This window comes from Cervus elaphus, chromosome 25, assembly GCF_910594005.1.
Source record: "Cervus elaphus chromosome 25, mCerEla1.1, whole genome shotgun sequence".
In the NCBI taxonomy this organism is placed as follows: domain Eukaryota; kingdom Metazoa; phylum Chordata; class Mammalia; order Artiodactyla; family Cervidae; genus Cervus; species Cervus elaphus.
Window position 1 is genome coordinate 71183722 of NC_057839.1, and position 19475 is coordinate 71203196.

General features: G+C 65.3%; 1 protein-coding gene across 5 annotated transcripts in view; it reads left to right on the forward strand.

Moving 5' to 3' along the window:
- Positions 1 to 15605, forward strand: part of SLC12A7 (solute carrier family 12 member 7) — a 60388-nt gene extending 44783 nt beyond the window's left edge. For 3 of the 5 annotated variants that reach the window (XM_043887422.1, XM_043887426.1, XM_043887424.1), the window contains 15 exons: positions 426 to 483; positions 765 to 939; positions 1540 to 1658; positions 1763 to 1861; positions 2120 to 2239; positions 2828 to 2932; positions 3428 to 3596; positions 8022 to 8217; positions 8369 to 8538; positions 8694 to 8825; positions 9314 to 9421; positions 9739 to 9917; positions 10446 to 10460; positions 13475 to 13608; positions 14314 to 15605. In XM_043887422.1, the coding sequence (XP_043743357.1) occupies positions 426 to 483; positions 765 to 939; positions 1540 to 1658; positions 1763 to 1861; positions 2120 to 2239; positions 2828 to 2932; positions 3428 to 3596; positions 8022 to 8217; positions 8369 to 8538; positions 8694 to 8825; positions 9314 to 9421; positions 9739 to 9917; positions 10446 to 10460; positions 13475 to 13608; positions 14314 to 14405 (1871 nt within the window). In that variant the 3' untranslated portion in view covers positions 14406 to 15605. The remainder of the gene's footprint in view (positions 1 to 425; positions 484 to 764; positions 940 to 1539; positions 1659 to 1762; positions 1862 to 2119; positions 2240 to 2827; positions 2933 to 3427; positions 3597 to 8021; positions 8218 to 8368; positions 8539 to 8693; positions 8826 to 9313; positions 9422 to 9738; positions 9918 to 10445; positions 10461 to 13474; positions 13609 to 14313) is intronic. The other 2 variants (XM_043887423.1, XM_043887425.1) reach the window with 1 other exon arrangement.
- The last annotated feature ends 3870 nt before the right edge of the window (positions 15606 to 19475 follow it).

Here is a 19475-nt window from a genome sequence, read left to right on the forward strand (position 1 = left end):
CCACGCGGCCTCAGGTGGCCCTGAGCACACTCCCGCCCTCAGAGGGGCCGGACTGGCCTCGCCCTGACTGGGACGCCTGTCTCCGGCCTGGGTTGGTTGGAGAGCTTGGCTCTGTCTGGGAACCACACGTCCTGAGCACACAGCTCCGTGAAACGTGAGTCACGTGCAGCTACGTGTGTGCCCACACCTCGCTTTTGTTGCGCGGGGGTCCCTGGCGTCGCCGTGCCGGTGGGGCCATTTCTCTCCCAGTTCACCCCTTCCCAGCCGGCGAGGGTCCCGCTTGGTCCCAGCAGTGGTCACGCCGAGGGCCAGGCCCATCCCGACTGACCCCAGGTATCCCGTCCAGGGGAGCCGCGACCCAAGATGGGGTGGGCAGGCGGGGGGCCAGCATGTGCTGCCTGCCTCGTTCTTGACCAAGGCCGCAGACCTCTCTTGCATCGTGCTTTTCGGGGCCTGCATCGAAGGCGTGATCTTACGAGATAAGTATGTTTCGTTCATGGCTCCGGGAGCTTCTGGGCCAGCACTGGTTTCCTTGGTGACCAGCGTTGAGACTGGGGAAGGCAGGGTGTCCCAGTGGCCAGCAGGCTGGGGTCTGGCCTGTGCGTCCCTCTTGTCCTGGAGCCTGGACCCGGGAACCCGCACTGTGACCCTGGGCCCCGGGAGAGCTGGGTGCAGGGGCTCCAGGGGGCTGTCGCTCCGTCTTGGGAGGTGGGAGGTGGTGTCTGTCCTCGGCCACTCCCTGGAAGCTTGCCCCCCGCCCCCAGGTTCGGGGAGGCCCTGCAGGGGAACCTCGTCATCGGGATGCTGGCCTGGCCTTCACCCTGGGTCATCGTCATCGGCTCCTTCTTCTCCACCTGTGGGGCCGGCCTGCAGAGCCTGACTGGGGCACCACGCCTGCTGCAGGCCATCGCCCGGGACTCCATCGTCCCCTTCCTGCAGGTGAGCGCCCCCCACCACATGTGTGAGACCCCTCCATCGTCCCCTTCCTGCAGGTGAGTGTCCCCACCACGTGTGTGAGACCCCTCCATCGTCCCCTTCCTGCAGGTGAGAGCCCCCCACCACGTGTGTGAGACCCCCAGGAAGCCTGCCTCTGAGGACCTGGGGTCTGCCCCCGAGCGTGAGCATCATGGTCAAAGGCAGGGAGACGCAGGTCCCCACCTGCAGCCTGGCTGCCCCACCCCAGGCCTGTGTTCTCGTCTCACTCTGCATCTGCCTTAGGCTCTGGGTTTCCCGTCCCGGACCGCCTGGGGGGAGGAGGCGGGGGGCAAAGCTTCCTCCCAGGAGCCCTGCCCTCGCTTGGCGGCGGGGGAGGGCCCAGGCCCAGCAGCACGGTCCCCGCGGGGCCCTCCCAGGCTGTGCCCCCGGCCGGCACTCGACGGGAGCCCCGGGGTCCGCACTCTGGCCTCTCCTCCTGGCTGTGGCTGGGTGGGCTCCGTCCTTGTGTCGCCGCCCCGAGGCCTGCTTTGAGCTGAACATGAGCATCTCGGCCTCGTGCCCGCACGTAAGCGTTCTTCTGGTGCCGCCCCCTTCTCCGGGCAGGTGTTTGGCCATGGGAAGGCCAACGGGGAGCCCACGTGGGCCCTGCTGCTCACAGCGCTCATCTGCGAGACAGGCATCCTCATCGCCTCCCTGGACAGCGTGGCCCCCATCCTGTCCATGTGAGTGGCCGCCAGGGGCACCTGCTCATGGGGGCGCGGATGAGGCTGGCAGGACCCCCGGGGCCCGGCCCGGCCCGGCCCTCACGCTGCCGCTCGCACCCCAGGTTTTTCCTCATGTGCTACATGTTCGTGAACCTGGCCTGTGCCCTGCAGACGCTGCTGCGCACGCCCAGCTGGCGCCCGCGCTTCAAGTACTACCACTGGTGAGCGTGCGGAGCTGCCCCTGCCTTCCAGGGGGTGTGTGGGGGGCAGCCGCCCCCGGGGCTCCGGCTGTCTTTCCTGCACCGGCCGTCTCCCAGCCCCGGGGCCGCTTCAGCCCTTGGGACGGCCCAGGTGGACGAGCCTCGGCCGGCACCAAGGCCTGGGTCCTCCCGCTGGGATCGGGGGAGGCCTTGGGCGGCCGCTCGGGCACTGGCTTGGGGCCTGGGTGGTGAGCGCGGGCCTGGGCTGCCGCCCCGCAGGACCCTGTCCTTCCTGGGCATGAGCCTCTGCTTCGCCCTGATGTTCATCTGCTCCTGGTACTACGCGCTGTGCGCCATGCTCATTGCCGGCTGCATCTACAAGTACATCGAGTACCGCGGGTGAGCTGGCGGCCACGCGCACCTCTTCTGGTCCGCTCGTGTTTGTTACCATGTGTCTCTGCGTTTGTCTGTGTCCAAGTGCAGAAGCCACGCTGTTTTAGCAGTGTGTCTGTGAGCTGTGAGATCCGTCTGATGATGGCACTGATGTGTGCGCATTATAACGTTTCCCCATAAAACCCTACGCGATGGGCAGGTTACCTGCATCTCAGAGCCCTGGGTCCATCATGGGGGCATTTCCCCTTCATACCCTGGCCCCCTCCGGGAGCAGAGGCCTTGCGGGGGAGGGACTTGGGGGCCTCTTGGACTGGGGGTGATGAGAGGCCTCTGGGGGTGAAGCCTGACGGCCCCGTCCAGCTCTTCCAAGCTTGGAGGGAGGGTCTGGGGGCCTTGACCGCTCCGGCGAGCCCTGCACCCCCATCAGCCCCACCTGGACCCCCCTCCCCTGTCTGCCCCGTTCCTGCCCAGCTCGGGAAGCCGCTCCTTTGTCACAGAAGCACTGAGAGACCCCCACGCCCCTGAGCTGGCTGCCTGTGGGTCTACCTGGGTGTGCTGGGGGCCGGGCCTCATCCCTGCGCTACCCCCCCACAGAGCCGAGAAGGAGTGGGGCGATGGCATCCGCGGGCTGTCCTTGAATGCCGCCCGCTACGCCCTGCTGCATGTGGAGCACGGCCCGCTGCATACCAAGAACTGGAGGTGAGCCGCGCACGCCCCCTGCCCCCTGCCCCCTGCCCCCTGCCCCCTGCCCCGAGGTCAGGCCTCATGGGGAGAAGGGGTGCCCCACCCCCCATTAGGAGCGGTGGTCCCCAAGCGCTGGGACCACTCACCCGGCCCCGCGCCCCTTCCTGAGGTTAGGCCTCACTGGGGGAAGGGGTGCCCCCCCATTAGGGGCCGTGGTCCCCGAGAGCTGGGATCTCTCAGCTGGCCCCACACCCCATCCTGAGGTCAGGCCTCACGGGGAGAAGGGGTGCCCCCCATTAGGGGCGGTGGTCCTCGAGTGCCAGGACCACTCATCTCGGGTCTGATCTTTGCTTGGGGCGTCGGGTGCAGGGGGTGAGCGGAGCTATTTGGGGCCCCACCACGGATGGAGGGGGCCTGTCCGCCGCCCCACTCCTGGGGGGTGCTGCCCCCTGGAACACGGGCTCCCCCTGGTGGATGCTGAGTTGCCGCGGTAACGCCTCCCCCCCCCAGGCCCCAGGTGCTGGTGCTGCTGAACCTGGACACCGAGCAGCACGTGAAGCACCCCCGCCTGCTCTCCTTCACGTCGCAGCTCAAGGCCGGCAGGGGCCTGACCATCGTGGGCTCCGTGCTGGAGGGCACCTTCCTGGACAAGCATGTGGAGGCCCAGCAGGCCGAGGAGGTGGGCTGCCTGGGGTCTGGGGGGAGCAGGCCCCATCAGTGTTTCCGCCGGCACGCCTGCCATGGTGCGTGGGTTGCGCTGAGTCCTGTTCATGTTTCCAAGCGGATGTGGTTTCTGAGTTTGAACAGGCAGGGAACCGCTGAGACCCTGAGGCCTTGGGTGGGGCCGGGTGGTGGGCAGGGCAGCGGGCTGGTCAGTGGGCCGGGCTGAGCACTGCCCCGGGGCAAGACTCCCAGTGGGCGGGACTAGTTCCTGTTCCTTCCGCTCCGCTTCAGGCCCGTCCAGAGGGGGCCGTGGGGGCTGGCCAGCGCTCTGTCCTCTGACTCGGACGCCCTGCCAGCACGGCTGTGGACTCTGCCCTGGATCTGGGGCGGCCCTGGTGTCCCTAACCCTCAAACCCCACTGTGGACGGTTCAGGCTCACAGACAGTGACGGCGCCGCCTGGCTGTCCCTGCGTGGCCCGCCTCCTGTCACCTCCGCCCACCTGCCCGGGGGTTTCCAGGCAGGGCCGCTACCGGCTGTCTTCCTCCCCAGCTGCGCATCTGTCTCAGGTGTTTGTGACACCAGCCCCACTGCCCCCCATCCCCCTGTCCCGTCCGGCCTCCCCGTTCACCTCTAGCCCGGCTGCGGGGTGCGGGCTGCCGTGGGCGCCCTTGTCTGCTGTGCCCACCTGTGGGCTGCCTGGTGGGTCTGGCTCAGCCCTGCTGTCCGTGTGTTTATAGATCAGGCTGCGTCCAGGGGGCCCCCCAGAGCGCCTGGGGCAGGCCCGGCCTCTCGGAGGGTCACAGCCCCTGTATCTCGAGACGTCTACCCTCTTCCTTGTCTGCAGGGGCTCCAGCTGTCCTTTCTGGGGTCGTCATGACCCAGGGGTTTGCCGTGGCAGCTGTGGGTGTGAGCCATGTGTGTAGACCCCGGGGTCGGGGCCGTGGGCCGTGGGTGTAGACACGGGTTGTGGCTGTGACCCTGGGTGTGCACACTGAGGTCATGGCTGTGGGCAGAGGATGTAGACACTGGGGTTGTCTGACTCTGGGTGTGGACCCCAAGGTCATGGTCATGACCCTGGGTGTGCACACTGAGGTCATGGCTGTGGGCAGTGGGTGTAGACACCAGGGTTGTCTGACTCTGGGTGTGGACCCCAAGGTTATGGTCATGACCCTGGGTGTAGACACTGAGGTCATGGCTGTGAGTCATGGATGCAGATGCCTGGGTCACGGCCGTGGGCGTAGACACCGGGGTTGTGTCTGTGACTTTGGATGTAGACACCAGCGTGGTGGCCGTGATCCTGGGTGTAGACACTGGGGTTGTGTCTGTGACTTTGGATGTAGTCACGAGGGTGGTGGCTGTGATTGTGTTGTGTCTGTGACTTTGGGTGTAGACACCAGGGTTTTGTCTATGACTTTGGGTGTAGTCACCAGCGTTGTGGCTGTGATCCCGGGTGTAGACATGGGTTGTGTCTGTGACTTTGGGTGTAGTCACCAGTGTGGTGGCCGTGATTGTGTTGTGGCCGTGACCCTGGGTGTAGGCCCTGGGGTTGTGTCTCTGACTTTGGATGTAGATACCAGCGTGGTGGCCGTGATCCTGGGTGTAGACACCAGGGTTGTGTCTGTGACTTTGGATGTAGTCACCAGTGTGGTGGCTGTGACCCTGGGTGTAGACACCGGGGTTTTGTCTATGACTTTGGGTGTAGTCACCAGCGTTGTGGCTGTGATCCCGGGTGTAGACATGGGTTGTGTCTGTGACTTTGGGTGTAGACACCAGGGTTGTGTCTATGACTTTGGGTGTAGTCACCAGCGTGGTGGCCGTGATCCTAGGTGCAGACCCCGGGGTTGTGTCTCTGACTTTGGATGTAGTCACGAGGGTGGTGGCTGTGATTGTGTTGTGTCTGTGACTTTGGGTGTAGACACTGGTGTTGTGGCTGTGACCCTGGGTGTAGACACCGGGGTTTTGTTTATGACTTTGGGTGTAGTCACCAGCGTTGTGGCTGTGATCCCGGATGTAGACATGGGTTGTGTCTGTGACTTTGGGTGTAGACACCAGCATGATGGCCGTGATCCCGGGTGTACACTCCGGGGTCGTCTGTGACCGTGGGCGCAGACGCCAGAGCGTGGCTGTGGGTTTGACCCCAGGCTCGTGGCCGCCGTCCTGGTGCGGATGCCGTGTGCCATCCTCGCTGGCAGAGCGGCCTCCGTGTGTCGGCGCTGTCTTCTGGACAGCCCCCGCATCTGCTGCGAGATGCTCCAGACCCGATCCCCATGCTGAGGTGGGGGCTGGCTCCGTGCTCAGAGTGCTGGGGTGGCCTCCGGCTGCACTCATGTGGGGCTGGGACCAGAGAGCGTCTTCTCTCTCTCTGACCGTGGCCCCTTTGTCCCCCCAGTGTCTCTGGGGACGGCTGGGGAGGTGGGCGTCTGGCCCAGACAGAGAGGGTGGGGGGTGGTCAGAGCTCAGCGCCGCCGCCTGAAACGGCACCAGCACAACTGGATTCACGGCCCCCCTTCCAGACTCGAGTGGCGTCACCCAGCGCGTGTCCCTCCAGCCCTTCCCCTGCCGCTGTGTTTAAACAAACGGCTCTGGAAATACCATTCCGAGAGCTCGTTTTGCTTTTAACTATTGCTCTCCCAGTTGGCCAGGTGCTTGTGGTGTTTCAACAAAGGCCCACAGGGTTCCTTTCACAGATGAGCTCTGAGTTCTGTTCCGTGAAATCTGCCTTCCTTGGCATGGGGGTGGTACCTGATGCGCCTGAGGCTGGGCAGAGATGCGGTTCTGGTCTCCGTGATGGTTTACGGAGAGGCGGGTCTCACATCTGGTCTCCGTGATGGCTTATGGAGAGGCGGGTCTCACATCTGTGGTTCTGGTTTCCGTGATGGTTTATGGAGAGGCAGGTCTCAGGTGCGGTTCTGGTCTCCCCGATGGTTTTATGGAGCGGCAGTCTCCCCATCAGGTGCTCCGCCGTCTCTACCTCGAGGGCCCCATCCCATCCGGAGCCGCTGGCTGGATCCTGGCGCTGCTGGGGGAGAGGGGAGGCCCCGCTGAGGTCACCCCAGGCGTCTGGCAGGGGTGGAGCTTGGCGCCATGCGGGTTCCCCAGGGGAGGGGCTGGTGGAGGCGCTCAAGGGGGACTCAGAGGGTGAGGACCGCAGGCCGTGGTCGGGTGCCCCAGGTTCGCTGTACTGGTCACGCCTGCTGGACGCACCCACGCGGCTTTGCAGGCGGAAGCCTGGGCAGGGTTTGTGGGCCTGCCTTGAGACGTTGTGTGTTGGCCCATTCATGGAAACAGCGACCTCGTGGTGGGGGGCCCTGCTGGTTCCTGGGGGACTTGGGGGATGGAGGGGCCCACATCAGATGATCCGGTGAGCGCAGGGCTGGCCGGGGTGTAGGGGGAGCGTGGGTGAGGCATCTCCTGGAGCAGGGAGCCTCGGGCTCAGGGTGGTGCTGGTGTCCGAGGCCCCAGGCGCTGCTGCTCGGAACCCCACGGGGGCTCCTCGAAGCCGCAGTGCAGGTCCGCACTCCCGTCCGTGACCTGAGAAGCCGTTGGTCTCAGAGCTGGAACGTGTGGCCTTTGAGCCCCTTGAGCAGGGAGGCCGGGCCCCTGGGGTGGTCTCCAGGAGCGCGTGTCCAGGGGTCCTGGGCGGCGGTGCAGCTGCCCTGCGGCGGCCCTGGGCCACATCCCAGCTGGTGGGACCCCCCTCCCTCAGCCAGCAGCCCTCACAGGTGGTCGCCTACACCTGGGCAGTCGAGTGGGGTGCGCTGTCAAGGGGAGACGTGTCAGTGTGAGTTCCCCAGGTGTCCATCACAAGTGCCCACAGCGGGGGCTCAGGACAAGTGAGGTTGGCTGTCTTGGCTCCGAGGCCAGAGGCCCTGAGTCCAGGCCTCCCTTGCAGGGCCATGCTCCTGCTCGTGTGGGACCCACACCAGGCCCCCAAGAGCCGGTCAGCAAGGCTGGGAGGCGGCTGTTGGGCACAGGCCGGGCCGTCTGGATGGAAGGCCTCCTGTGGTCCCTGCGCGTGTGGCCTCACTGGGCATTGAGCTGCCCATCAGGGGCTGGCGTGCGGTCCAGGAGGCCGGCCTGTCCCTCCTGAAGAGCCAGCTCTGTGGGCTTCCAGGAGGAGCCGTTGGGCCCCACGCATGCTGGCCTGGCCCCCAGGGAGCAGGAGCCAGGGCAGGGTGTCCGCGTGTGGGGGTGGGTGGGCGGTGACTGCACGGTCCCGGTGATTAGCTGTGCCCCCGCGCTCCTCACGTGTACTCACGTGCACGCAGCCAGCCCCGAGCGCGCCGCCTGGCCTGGACTCTGGCTGCTCAGCCTCTAGCCTCCGTGTGTGAGGCTGTGACATCCACGTGGAAGCTGCCGGTGCCCGGAGTGGGGGTGACGGGGTGCACGTGGTCCGCCCCCAGCCCCCTGCTGACGCCCTCCCGCCTTCCCGCGCCGCAGAACATCCGGGCCCTGATGAGCGCCGAGAAGACCAAGGGCTTCTGCCAGCTGGTGGTGTCGTCCAGCCTGCGGGACGGCATGTCGCACCTCATCCAGTCGGCCGGCCTGGGGGCCATGAAGCACAATACGGTGCTCGTGGGCTGGCCCGGGGCCTGGAGGCAGGCAGACGGCCCCTCCTCCTGGAGGAACTTCGTGGGTGGGTCCCCGGCCCCGCCCCACTCGGAGGGGGCTCGCGGTTCCCCGGGGGCAGTTCCAGCCGCAGCGGGGTGGGCTTGAGGGCGACCCCAGCCCTCCCCCGTCCAGCTGCTCCCCAGCGCCCCGTGACCCGTGACCGCCCCTGCCTGCAGACACCGTGCGTGACACCACAGCTGCCCAGCAGGCCCTGCTGGTGGCCAAGAACGTGGACCTGTTCCCCCACAACCAGCAGCGCTTCAGCAGCGGGCACATCGACGTCTGGTGGATCGTCCACGACGGGGGCCTGCTCATGCTGTTGCCCTTCCTGCTGCGGCAGCACAAGGTCGGGGGGCACAGGGGGAGGCACGCGGGGTTCCCTGGGGGAAGGCTCGCAGGGAGTGGGGCCCCCCGAGCGGGGGGTCCCCCAGCGTGGGGTCGGGGGTGGGGTCGCCCGAGGGCAGGGTCGGGGGCAGCAGGACTGACGGCCCCGCCCACCAGGTGTGGAGGAGGTGTCAGATGCGCATCTTCACGGTGGCCCAGGTGGACGACAACAGCATCCAGATGAAGAAGGACCTGCAGACCTTCCTGTACCACCTGCGGATCAGCGCCGAGGTGGAGGTGGTGGAGATGGTGAGGGCCGGCGGGCGCTGGGCGGGGCCTCTGGTCCCCACAGCCCAGGTCTAGTCATCCTCGGAGTCCGTCTTGAGCTCCGGGGTGGCTGCGTCTCGGGCTCCTTCTGTCTCTGAGCCCGGCTTCGAGGCGGGCTGGGCAGTTTGCAGCGAGTCCCTCAGTGTAGCTTTGCCTGAAGTCACCCTGTGGGTGTCTGGGCTGTGAGTTCGTGGCGGGAAAACGTGACCACAGGACCAGCCGCTCGGGATCCGAGCCCGTGGCCAGAGGGAGGTTCCCAACGGTCCCGTGCAGGCGGGCGGGCCTGCGACCAGAGCCGGGGCAGTCCTTCCTCAAGGGCCTCTCGCGTGTCTGTGACCATGGCCCCAGGAAGGGTGAGGGCATTTCGTCGTGACTGTACACGCTCACGGCCACACGTCCTGGGACGGGCTCGCTGGGGCCGTGGCCCGCTCTCCGGGGATGGGGCTCAGTCCCGTGCTTCGGGTCCGCAGGTGGAGAACGACATCTCAGCCTTCACCTACGAGCGGACGCTGATGATGGAGCAGCGGTCACAAATGCTGAAGCAGATGCAGCTGTCCAAGACGGAGCGGGAACGGGAGGTGTGTGCGGTCCACGGGCGCCCGGACAACACGCAGCCCTCAGGCCAGGGGCTCCGAGGTCACGGGGGCATTTTGCCTCCGCGCCTGGTCCTACCCCCTGCCCCTCATGGGCCTGGGCTCGGGGCCGTGTTGCCGTGTCTGTCTTGGGTCCGTGGGGCTGGCCGGCTTCTCTCCCCACGGGGGGTTGGTTCCCATCCTGGAGGGCATCGCAGCCCCGGGCCAGCCTTGCACTCTCGGGAGCCGTGCATGCCCACGATCCTATGTGCCTGCAATTGTGTGGGCCGGTGAGTGAGGCTGCGCTTCCCCGCCCCCACCAGGCTCAGCTCATCCATGATAGGAACACGGCTTCCCACTCGGCCATGGCCAGCAGGGCCCAGGTCCCGTCCACGCCCGACAGGGTGCAGATGACCTGGACGAAGGAGAAGCTGGTTGCTGAGAAGCATCGGAACAAGGACACCACCGTGTCCGGGTTCAAGGACCTCTTCAGCCTGAAGCCGTGAGTGTCATGCTGCCCCGACCCCAGCTGGGGGGCAGGGGGCCCCCGCTGCCTGTCAGGAGCCGCAGCCCACACGGCCCATGAACGGGGAGCCAGCCCTGGGCGCAGTTAGCGGGGACGTGGGTGAGGAGGCCGGTGAGGCTGCCGTTGGTGTTCCTGGTGGGGGTCCCAGCACCCAGAGGTCAGAGCCAAGCCCCAGCGGGGACCCTCCAGGCTGCCCTTCCACCCTGCTTGGCTCACAGCTGTGGCGTTGAGCTGAGAGCCCTGGGGATGGCCCCGTCTCAGTGCGCAGTGTGGCTGGACCTGGGAGATGGAGGGTTCTGGGTGGGAGGCCAGGACAGCGTCTGCAGAGTCTTGGGCAGTGGAGCTGAGCCATGGAGCCCTACGGGTCACAGGGTCTGGGGGGCCTGTCTTCTCGAGAAGGACACTGTCAGCTGAGAAAGGGTGGCCTTGGGAAGCGAGTAGCTATGTGACACATGCTGCGTGTCCTCCTGAAGTAACACATTCTCTGTTTTCTCTCCCGTGTAGAGAATGGGGAAACCTGTAAGTCACCCCCTTACCCCGGACCTCGTAGATGTGGTTGCCTGGCATGCATTGCACGCACAACCCCCGTGAACTGCGTGTGCATGTCCGAGTGTGTACACAGCCCCGTGTGTGTGCAGGGCCATGTGTGGGTGTTCCGTGAGTATGTGCGTGTGCCTGGCCTTGTGCATGCTGTGTCCACACATTTACCTGGCCCCAGGTGTGGGTCAGTGCATGCAGGCACAACCCCATGTGTGGGTGTGCTCAAATACATGGGTGTGCTTGGTCCTGTGTGTGCGCATGCCTGTGTACATGTGCCTGGCCTGTGTGCACGTCCGCGTGTGTGTGAACTTGCGTGTCCATGACGTATATATATATGCCTGGTCTTTGTGCATGCATGTCCGTGTGTGCGCGCACATGTCCGTGTGTATGTATGTCCATGGTGTACATGAGCCTGGCCTGTGTGCGTGTCCATGTGTGCGTGCATGTCCATGTACATGTGCCTGGCCTGTGTGCATATCTGTGTGTGTGTATCTGCCTGTTGGTGTACTTGCGCCTGATCTGTGTGTGTGTGTCCGTGTACATGTGCCTGGCCTGTGTGCATGTCTGTGTGTGTGTTTGCGTGCGTGTCCATGTGTATGTATGTCCATGGTGTACACACGCCTGATCTGTGTGTGTGTGTCCGTGTACATGTGCCTGGCCTGTGTGCATATCTGTGTGTGTGTATTTGCCTGTCCGTATACATGCGCCTGTTCTGTGTGTGCGTGTCCATGTACATGTGGCACTTCCCCACCCTGGCTTTCAGTAATTTCCTGTTTAGTTTGCTCCCTCTGTCCAGAGCCGCTCAGGGCGCATACCCGAAATTCCTTCTCTGGGTAGCGCATGAGGACCGAGCCGGGGCGGCCCTGAGCGGCTCTGCAGCGGAGCAGAGGCTGGCTGTGCCCAAAACTGCAGTGATTGTCCACCCGTGTCCCTCGGGGCCAGGGGTTCAGGCTCTGTGATCCGGCTCTGCCCGGACAGTGTGTCCTCCCGTCTGCCCGGCGCCGGGCACCCCTTGCCCCCAGGAAGCGGCTGCCTTTAGTCTCGTGAGCAGGGATGTGGGTGAACCTCTGGAGCCAGGGCTCCAGGCCAGGGGGTGCTGTCTGGCTGTGCCTCTGTCTGCCCTGGGCCCCCTGTGACTTCCAGGCTGTGTTCCCTCCCTCGGGAGCCCCGGCCGCTCGCCCTGCAGAGCCATGGGGTTTGGGACTGCACTTGCAGCCCCTAAACCCGAGCGGATCGCACAGGGGCCAGGACACACAGGCGACTGGGAACACAGGCTGAGCCCCGTTGCCTGCTGTTCTCTCATGAATTTAAAGTGCCCTCCACGTAAAGCCTCCTGACCGAAGGACAAAAGCAAGTCTGTGGACGCAGGGGCAGGCGTCCCTGCAAAAGGCGCTGTGAGCCTTGGGCCCGTGCCCCGTGTGTGCCCGGTGGGTCAGCAGGATGCGTGGGAGGCGGGCTCGGGGACAGGGCCTCCCCCGGGCGCCTCCTTGGAGTCGGCTGGAGGGATTCCTGGAAGGCAGGCGGTCAGCCCCCTGATGACACGTGCCCGCCCTGAGGGGGGCTCCCTGGGCCCCGTGACCCAGGTGTGTAGATCATGGGTGTCCTCCAGACCGCCATCCAGAGTGGGGATCCGGCTCCCAGCTCCGCGCCCACGTTGGCCGCGAGTCCTCCCTGTGTCCACCACCTGTGTCCTCCCCTCCCCGCCAGGCTCAGCGCCCAGCCCCCTGCCCTGTCTGTGGCCTCACAGCTGCTCTCTGTTCGCGTCCTGGACACTCGAGAGCTGCCCGGCCTCTGCCCTCCACGGGGCCTGTCGTCTTGGAGGCGTGGGTCTGTCCAGACCCAGACTCCTGATTTTTAGATTATATGTGTGTTTTCAGACCCTTAACCCAGAGAGACCCTTTAATATCACATTCACATTCCTGGGGTCACTGCCCCCAAACACACTGGTAATTGTGGTCCATCCTGGCAACTAATTCATGGTTCTTATAACAAAAGACCCCTGACTGCCATGGACAGAGGCCCAGCCTGTAATTTTATCAGACAAAATTGGAGAGAGGAAACCAAGGGCTCCATTTCCCTGCTTCCCTCCTGGTAATTGGCGGCCGTAATTGGCTTCATTTGGCTGAAGGGCTGTGTTGATCAAAGGCTGTGGTCCACGATTCCTCCTGTGGGCCTTTCCCTGACCCCTCGTGGGGTGGCCTCTGTCTGCCCATCCCTCTCAGTTCGGGCCACAGGTGACCTTTGGGCTGCGTCTCCTGTGTGCGGCCCTGGCCTTGGCAGAGGTGCCCGAGCGCCCAGCATACGGGGAGTTCCTGGTGCCGTGAGGTGGGAGGCCACAGCTGGGGTCCGCTCCGTGCATCCTGGAAGGCGGCTGGCTGGGGGAGTGGGGCAGGAGGGCGGGGGACATCCCCAGGCCCACTCCCCTGGGGACCCTCCCTTGGGGCCACCCAGGACCCTTAGGTGCCCGTGGCTGCTCCGCCCACTCCTGGGGAGTGGAGATGGGGCGGGCCAGGAGGACGTGGGCACGGGGTCTGGTCACCGGGGGCAGGGGCTCTCATCCTTCAGCTGTCAGCTGTGGCGGCTGGTGGGCAGAGCTGGGGGTGGGCCTGAGTCTGTGGCCTGGTCCCAAGACCTCCGGCCTTGGGAGCCGGCGGAGGACCAGCACCTCCCTTACTCGCCCTCTGCCTGGCCCCATGAACCCCAGCCCACGTCAGCAGGAGCTAGCGGCAGCCTTTAAGTCTGACCCAGCCCCGGCCAGGGGCCTCCACGGGAGACGCCCGGGAGCTGGCGGGCTGCCCCGTGCCGTCCCACGGCCATGCTCGAAGCACAGAAACCAGCTCCCCTGGGCGTCGTCACAGCCCCCCGGGGGCTCTCTGTGCAGCGGGTCAGACCTGTGCCCACCCACCCTTTCTGATGGGAGCCAAGAGGGCCTGAGCCCAGAGCCCAGAGCCCAGGACACGCTGGAGGAGCTGAGTGGCCGTCTCCCTCCCCAGGAGCCAGTCCAACGTGAGGCGGATGCACACAGCCGTGCGGCTCAACGGCGTCGTCCTGGACAAGTCGCAGGACGCCCAGCTGGTCCTGCTGAACATGCCGGGGCCCCCCAAGAACCGGCAGGGGGATGAGAACTGTATCCTTCGCTGGTGCTATCCCCGTGGGGCGGGTGTCCCCGTGGGGTGGGTCACGCCTCAGCACCCCCTGCTCAGCAGAGGCGCCCGGGGTAGGGGTCGGAGCAGAGGGGCCTTTGCCATTGGTTGAGGGTCAGCCTGGGCACCCAGGCCATGGCTCACACGTGGGGCCATGGACTGGTGGATGTGGAGGCTGTGTGCGGCGGCTCCTGCCAGCTGTCTGCTCCCCGCATGGCCGGCAGGGGCTTGGGCTCCCACAGGTGGGCTGTGTTTGCCCTTCTCCCATCTGAACTGCTGGGGCCCCAGGGATCACCCCTGATTGACTTGGGTGGGCGCCACAGGGCCCAGGACACGCTGTGGCCACATGGATGTCCCGCAGTGATCCTTCCTGGCCCCGAGGCCTCCGAGAGCAGTGCAGCGTGTCTCCCGGAGTTTGCTCAGGCAGTCTTTAGGACAGGGCATCCCTTGGGGGCTCTTGGCTGACTGCCCACCTCAGGGGCCTGCACCCCGTGGTGGCCGGGCTGACGTGGGGTCCCGGTGGATGGACAGTGCCCGTCCCCCACCCCCCGTCTCCCACCCCTGATGGACCTGAGTCCTAGCTTCCTCCACCTCCGGCTGAGTCCCAACGACATGGCTTTTGAGAAGTCAGGTGTGCCCTTCGCATGCATTGTGAGGTTGGCTGCATCCTTAACTCGGCCCCACTGCAGACATGGAGTTCCTTGAGGTCCTGACCGAGGGGCTGAACAGGGTGCTGTTGGTCAGGGGCAGCGGCCGGGAGGTGGTCACCATCTACTCATAGTGCCCTGCCCCCACGGGCCGGCTGGGCAGGCGTGCCGACGGGGCCGCAGAGCTCACTGACCAGCACTGACATTTTGTGGAAGTTTCTAGAACGCCCCCGGGTGCTCCCATCCAGGCTGAGCACCAGCGTGCACACAAGCTTTCCTCGAGTCCACCCCCTCGGCCCCTCCCCCCAGGAGGATGGCAGAGACGACCGCGTTGTGTAGCCCAGCGAGGCGGGAAGCCCCCGGACAGACTCTCAGAGCTGACTCCCCGGCTGGGCCTTCAGGCTGTTGTGCAGTTAGGGCTAATCTGAGCCCCGCCCAAGGCGCCCACAAGGAGCCAAACAGACCCTGGGTGGCCCTGGGTGCTGGGTCTCCCCACCTGCGGCCCCGCCTGGGTTTAGGCTCCAGGCAACGGCAGCCGACGGCGGGGACACCTTTGGGACCTGGAGCCCCGCACGCGTGAGCGTCTGACGCACGCCTGCTCCCAAGACCCCGGTTCCCACTCCTCGTGCTGGAGGGGTCGGGCTGCGGCCGAGGCACCCAGCCACCTTAGGGGCACTGACAGGCAGTCCCAGCCGTGTTGAGGCCTCTGACACGACATCTTCCAATGACCTGGACTCTGTCTGCACTTTGCATGTGTCATCACACCCACTGTATGTTGTTGGAGCAACTTGTGTGCCTCACTTTCCTTACGGCTTATTTATTTATTTAAACACTGAGGGGCGGGGGGTTCACTGATAAAAGCTGTCCGTATGGAGATCGCTTCGATGGAAGGGGCCCCAAATAGCCCAGCCTCAGCTCCCGTGGGCTCCCTAGGAATCAGCCTGGTCCGTGGATTTCAGGTCAGGCGGGGGCTAAGCTTCCGGATGCACCCGAGGGGTGGTTGGGCAGCGGGCAGCGGCCACAGCTAGTGCCAAATGCCATGGGTGGGCAGGGGTCTGGTTCGGGGCTGAGTTAGGCGGTGAAACCCACCCCAGTGGCTTCCGGCCCCCCTCCTGCGTCTGGGGAGGGCCCGTGGGTCCCACTCCTGAGTCATGTGGCTCACCCCGGCTGGCGTGGAGCAGGTGCACGCGGCCCCCTGCCCCGTGTCTTCACCCGCAGCCTTTCCACCCTCAACCATGGAACCGCAAGCCATTTAGAGTTGATTTCTTGTTTCCCTTTTTTAGGTTCTTTGTATCATTTTGTTAGCAGAAGAATAAAATTGTATAGAATCTGAATGTGTTGAAGGATCTCAAGTGACTCTTTCAGCCTAAAAATGAAACACTCAGAGCTGCCCCCTGCTTCCCTTGGAGTTGACCTCAGGTCTGATCAGCAGGGCAAAACCAGGTGCTGGAAGAGTGACCGCATGAATGGGCTGAAATAAAAACAGACCAGAGTAACCACAGCGGGTGATGGGGTGCCGAGCTGTGTCCCCAGACCCGGGTGGGCAGCCCGGCCGTGAGGTCCTGCTGTCCGCTGGGGCGACACTGCCGTAATCCCCCCGGGAGACTCAGGAGAGAACCGTGGCGAGGGGCCTTCTGTTCGGACACGCGTGCTGGGGCTGTGATGGTCCTCCTGCCCGAGAGGAGGACCCGAGGGAAGGAGACCAGCAGGTGGTGCCTAAACGCGGAGAGACAGCTGGGGCCGTTGTTGCTGCTTCTCAGGGTTAAGCAGGGTGACCCAGCAGTCCCACTGCTGGACATGATAGCCGGTAGACACGGACCCCATGAAGGCATGTCTGCACGCATTCTCCCTGCTCAGCTGTCCCCACATGGGAGCCCGGGCAGGCAGGACACACGCATTCTTGATGGTGCCGGTCAGTCCTGAGACGGGGCAGGGCTGAGCTTCCCACAGGGAGCCCAGAGCATCCCGCTGTGAGAGATATGGGCGTCACAGTCAGCTGCCCTTCGGGCCCCAGAGCTGGGGGAGCCAGAGAGGCGTGGGTGACGGGGCAGCCACAGGATAATGGAGTGAGAGGCCGGGCAGGCGTACAGCCTGTTCAGGTCACAAAAAATGCTCCGAGGAGGGCATGACCCCTTGGCCTCCAGGCCAACTCCCTGCCTCTGCACTGGGGTCCATGCCTCCCTGGTTTTGCCAGCAATGTCTGACTCCTGCTCTCCAGACCCCCTCAACGTCTCCCCTGGGGCTCCATGCTCTCATCAGTACACTCCCCCTGCAGACCCCCTCTCATCCCCTGCAGACCCCCTCTCTTCCCCCCCCCGCAGACCCCCTCTCGTCCCCCGCAGACCCCCTCTCGTCCCCCCCCAGACCCCCTCTCATCCCCCGCAGACCCCCTCTCGTCCCCCCCAGACCCCCTCTCGTCCCCTGCAGACCCCCTCTCTTCCCCCCCCCCGCAGACCCCCTCTCGTCCCCCGCAGACCCCCTCTCGTACCCGCCCCCGCAGACCCCCTCTCGTCCCCCCCCTAGACCCCTGCTCGTCCCCCCGCCCTGGGCTCCATGCTCTCATCAGTACAGCCTCCCCCCACTGCTCCTCCCCGTGGATGCAGCACTGGCTGTAACCTCGGCCGCCCGTCCGTCCCCTCCGTGTCCCTGCCAGGCTGCTTGCTGAGTCTCTGGGAAGGCGCCGAGTTCCCGCCCCCACCCGTGGTGCGTGTGGACCGCGGCCGTCCCGTCGTCTGTCCCGTGGGGCCCTGGTCCGCCTGGTGAAGCATCGGGCTCTTCAGGGGGTGGAGAGGCGGCTGGGGCCCTGGCCCTGTGTCTGCTCCTCCCGGGGCAGCGACCCCCAGCCCCACCGCCAGCCCTCCCCGAGGCGCCGTGGGTGTTGGGTGGGAGCCCGAGGGAGGGCCTGGCCGATGCCAGCGGGGGGGCCGCTCTCCCCGGCCGTCCAGGCCCAGACCAGGCGGCCGTCCGGATGTGGGGGCTGCGGGAGCCGCGTCCTCTGCTCTCCACACACTGGCCCGCTCGCTCCCCACACTGGCTCCTGCGAGGAGCCCGGTCCAGGACAAGCTGGGGGCCAGGCAGCAGGCAAGGCTGGCACGGGGTGGGGGCATATGGGGTGGGGCCCGGGGTTGTCTCAGGTGCAGAGAGGCCTGAGGGGCGAGAGCGGTGAGGGAGTCGGCTGGGGTGGGCCAGGGTCATGTGGGGGTCGTGCGGGGGTCATGTGGGGTCGTGTGGGTTCTGGGGTGGGGTGGGACAGTGTCGTGTGGGGTCCTGGCTTAGGGGGCCCTGGGCAGTCCCGTCTTCCGTGTCCCACACCAGGGCCCATGGTGCAGACATAAAGGACCTGTCTCGTCTGTGCTCAGGGGGTGTGGAGGAGGGAGGCCCCAGGCTGGGTGCTGGGCCGTGGTCAGCACGGCCACACCAGGGAAGCAGGCTGCGCTCTGACTTCGCCTTTCAGCCGCGAAGACAACCACAGGCCCGAGCTCAGGCCGCAGGGTCCAGACGGGCGGCACCAGCCTGGCAGGCCTGCCCGGAGCCACTGATGGAGCAGTGCCGGCCCCTCAGACCGCGCCTGAGCCGCACCATCCAGAAAGGGGGCGGGGGGAAGATCGGAGGGGGCGGGGGCGCCAGAGCTCCTTGCCCGGGACCAGGGCTTGGTGGCCAAGCTGACTGCCAGCCCTGGGTTGGGCAGCACAGAGGCCGCATTACAGGGTCTCGGAGACCCTCACCCACTCAGTGCTAGGTTTGTCTGGCAGCCGTTCTCCAGAAGGACTTTCAGAATGTGAGACAGATCGGTCCTGCTCCGAGGTGTCCAGTAGCCAGGTCTAAACAAGTAAGTTAGTTTTTTTGTTTGTTTCTGTTACAAAAGGCATCTCTCCTCCCTTGACTGGTCACCATGAGGCCTTCCTGGAGCCCAGCAAGAGTGTGGACTTGGCACCAGGGCCTCTGGGCAGCAGGCAGGCGCTGCCCCTGAAGCAGGCCGCATACAGTCCCCCGACTCCCCACCTCTGTCTCCGGCCATCACAGCCTCTTCCAGGAGGGCGTCCACTTCCCCTGACCCAGGTGGTCCGAGGGCCCAGCCCTCAGCTCCAGAGCAAGCCACCACATCCGGGAGACAGCTGTTGTCCACGTGTGGACGTTTGGTCACCGTGTCAGTGTGACCCAAAACCCCATGCGTGGTGGCCGTCCCATAGCTTCTGTCCCTTCCAGCCACCCTGAACCCATGCTGGGGTCGGGGCAGGGGTGGGTGTCCGTCCTTGGGGAGCCACAAGCCGCAGACACGCTCTGCTTCGGCTCCGTCCGAGGGTGGCCTCTCACTTACGTTTTGTCATTAAAGCCAGGGTCTGGACTCCGGCTCAAGTGCAGGCCTCCATGCAGCTGGCGGGTTGGCAAGCCTGTGCCCGAGGGCGGTGCAGGCAGCAGCAGGGCTGGGCGGGTCTGCGCACGGGGGAAGGCCGGGGCTGGGGAGGACAGTCTTGTGGGCCCCCGAGGCCGAGGGGCAGGGTGCATGGAGGGGGGCTCACAGCGATCGCACAGGACGCGGTCACGAGGAGGCCACACACCGCCCACTCGGCCGCCAACCGAGCCTGCTCCTCCCGAGATCCTGAAATGAAACCCCAGCTCCTCCCCGAGGGTGTGGGCCACAGCTCACGGACGACCAGCTCCTGGGAGACCCTGAGGGGGCTTTCAAGCAGCTGTGAGCATGCGGTCTGGAGGAGGAGGCCCTCTTCTCCAGACATTCTTACCCACAGAGAGCCAGCGCCTCCACCCAACCCGTCCACAGAGCCCCCGGACAGGGGTAGACATGGCCCCGGAGCGTGATCGCAATTTCAGGCTTAGGGGGTCTTCCCAAGACGCAGGTTTCATCAGGAAAATCCCCTGGAGGAGCCAGTGGAAACCCACTGGTAGCTACAGTCCACAGGGTTGCACAGAGTTGGACACAGCTGAAGCAACTGAGCAAACACAGACATGTGGCATGAGCCCAATTTCAGGCTTAGGTGTTTTCTTTCTCCTTTTGAAAGCAGTGAAGAGGGGTGAGAGGGACCCATACACGTGGAGCGGTGGGCCGGCCTGCAGGTCACAGACATGGACACACCGTCTCGCCCAAGAGCACGCCTGTCCTGGCCAAGCGGGCACCTGGCTGCACTTGTGGCCACATGCCGTTGCAGAGGTGAACCAACCAACTGTATGGAAAACTCACTTGAAAA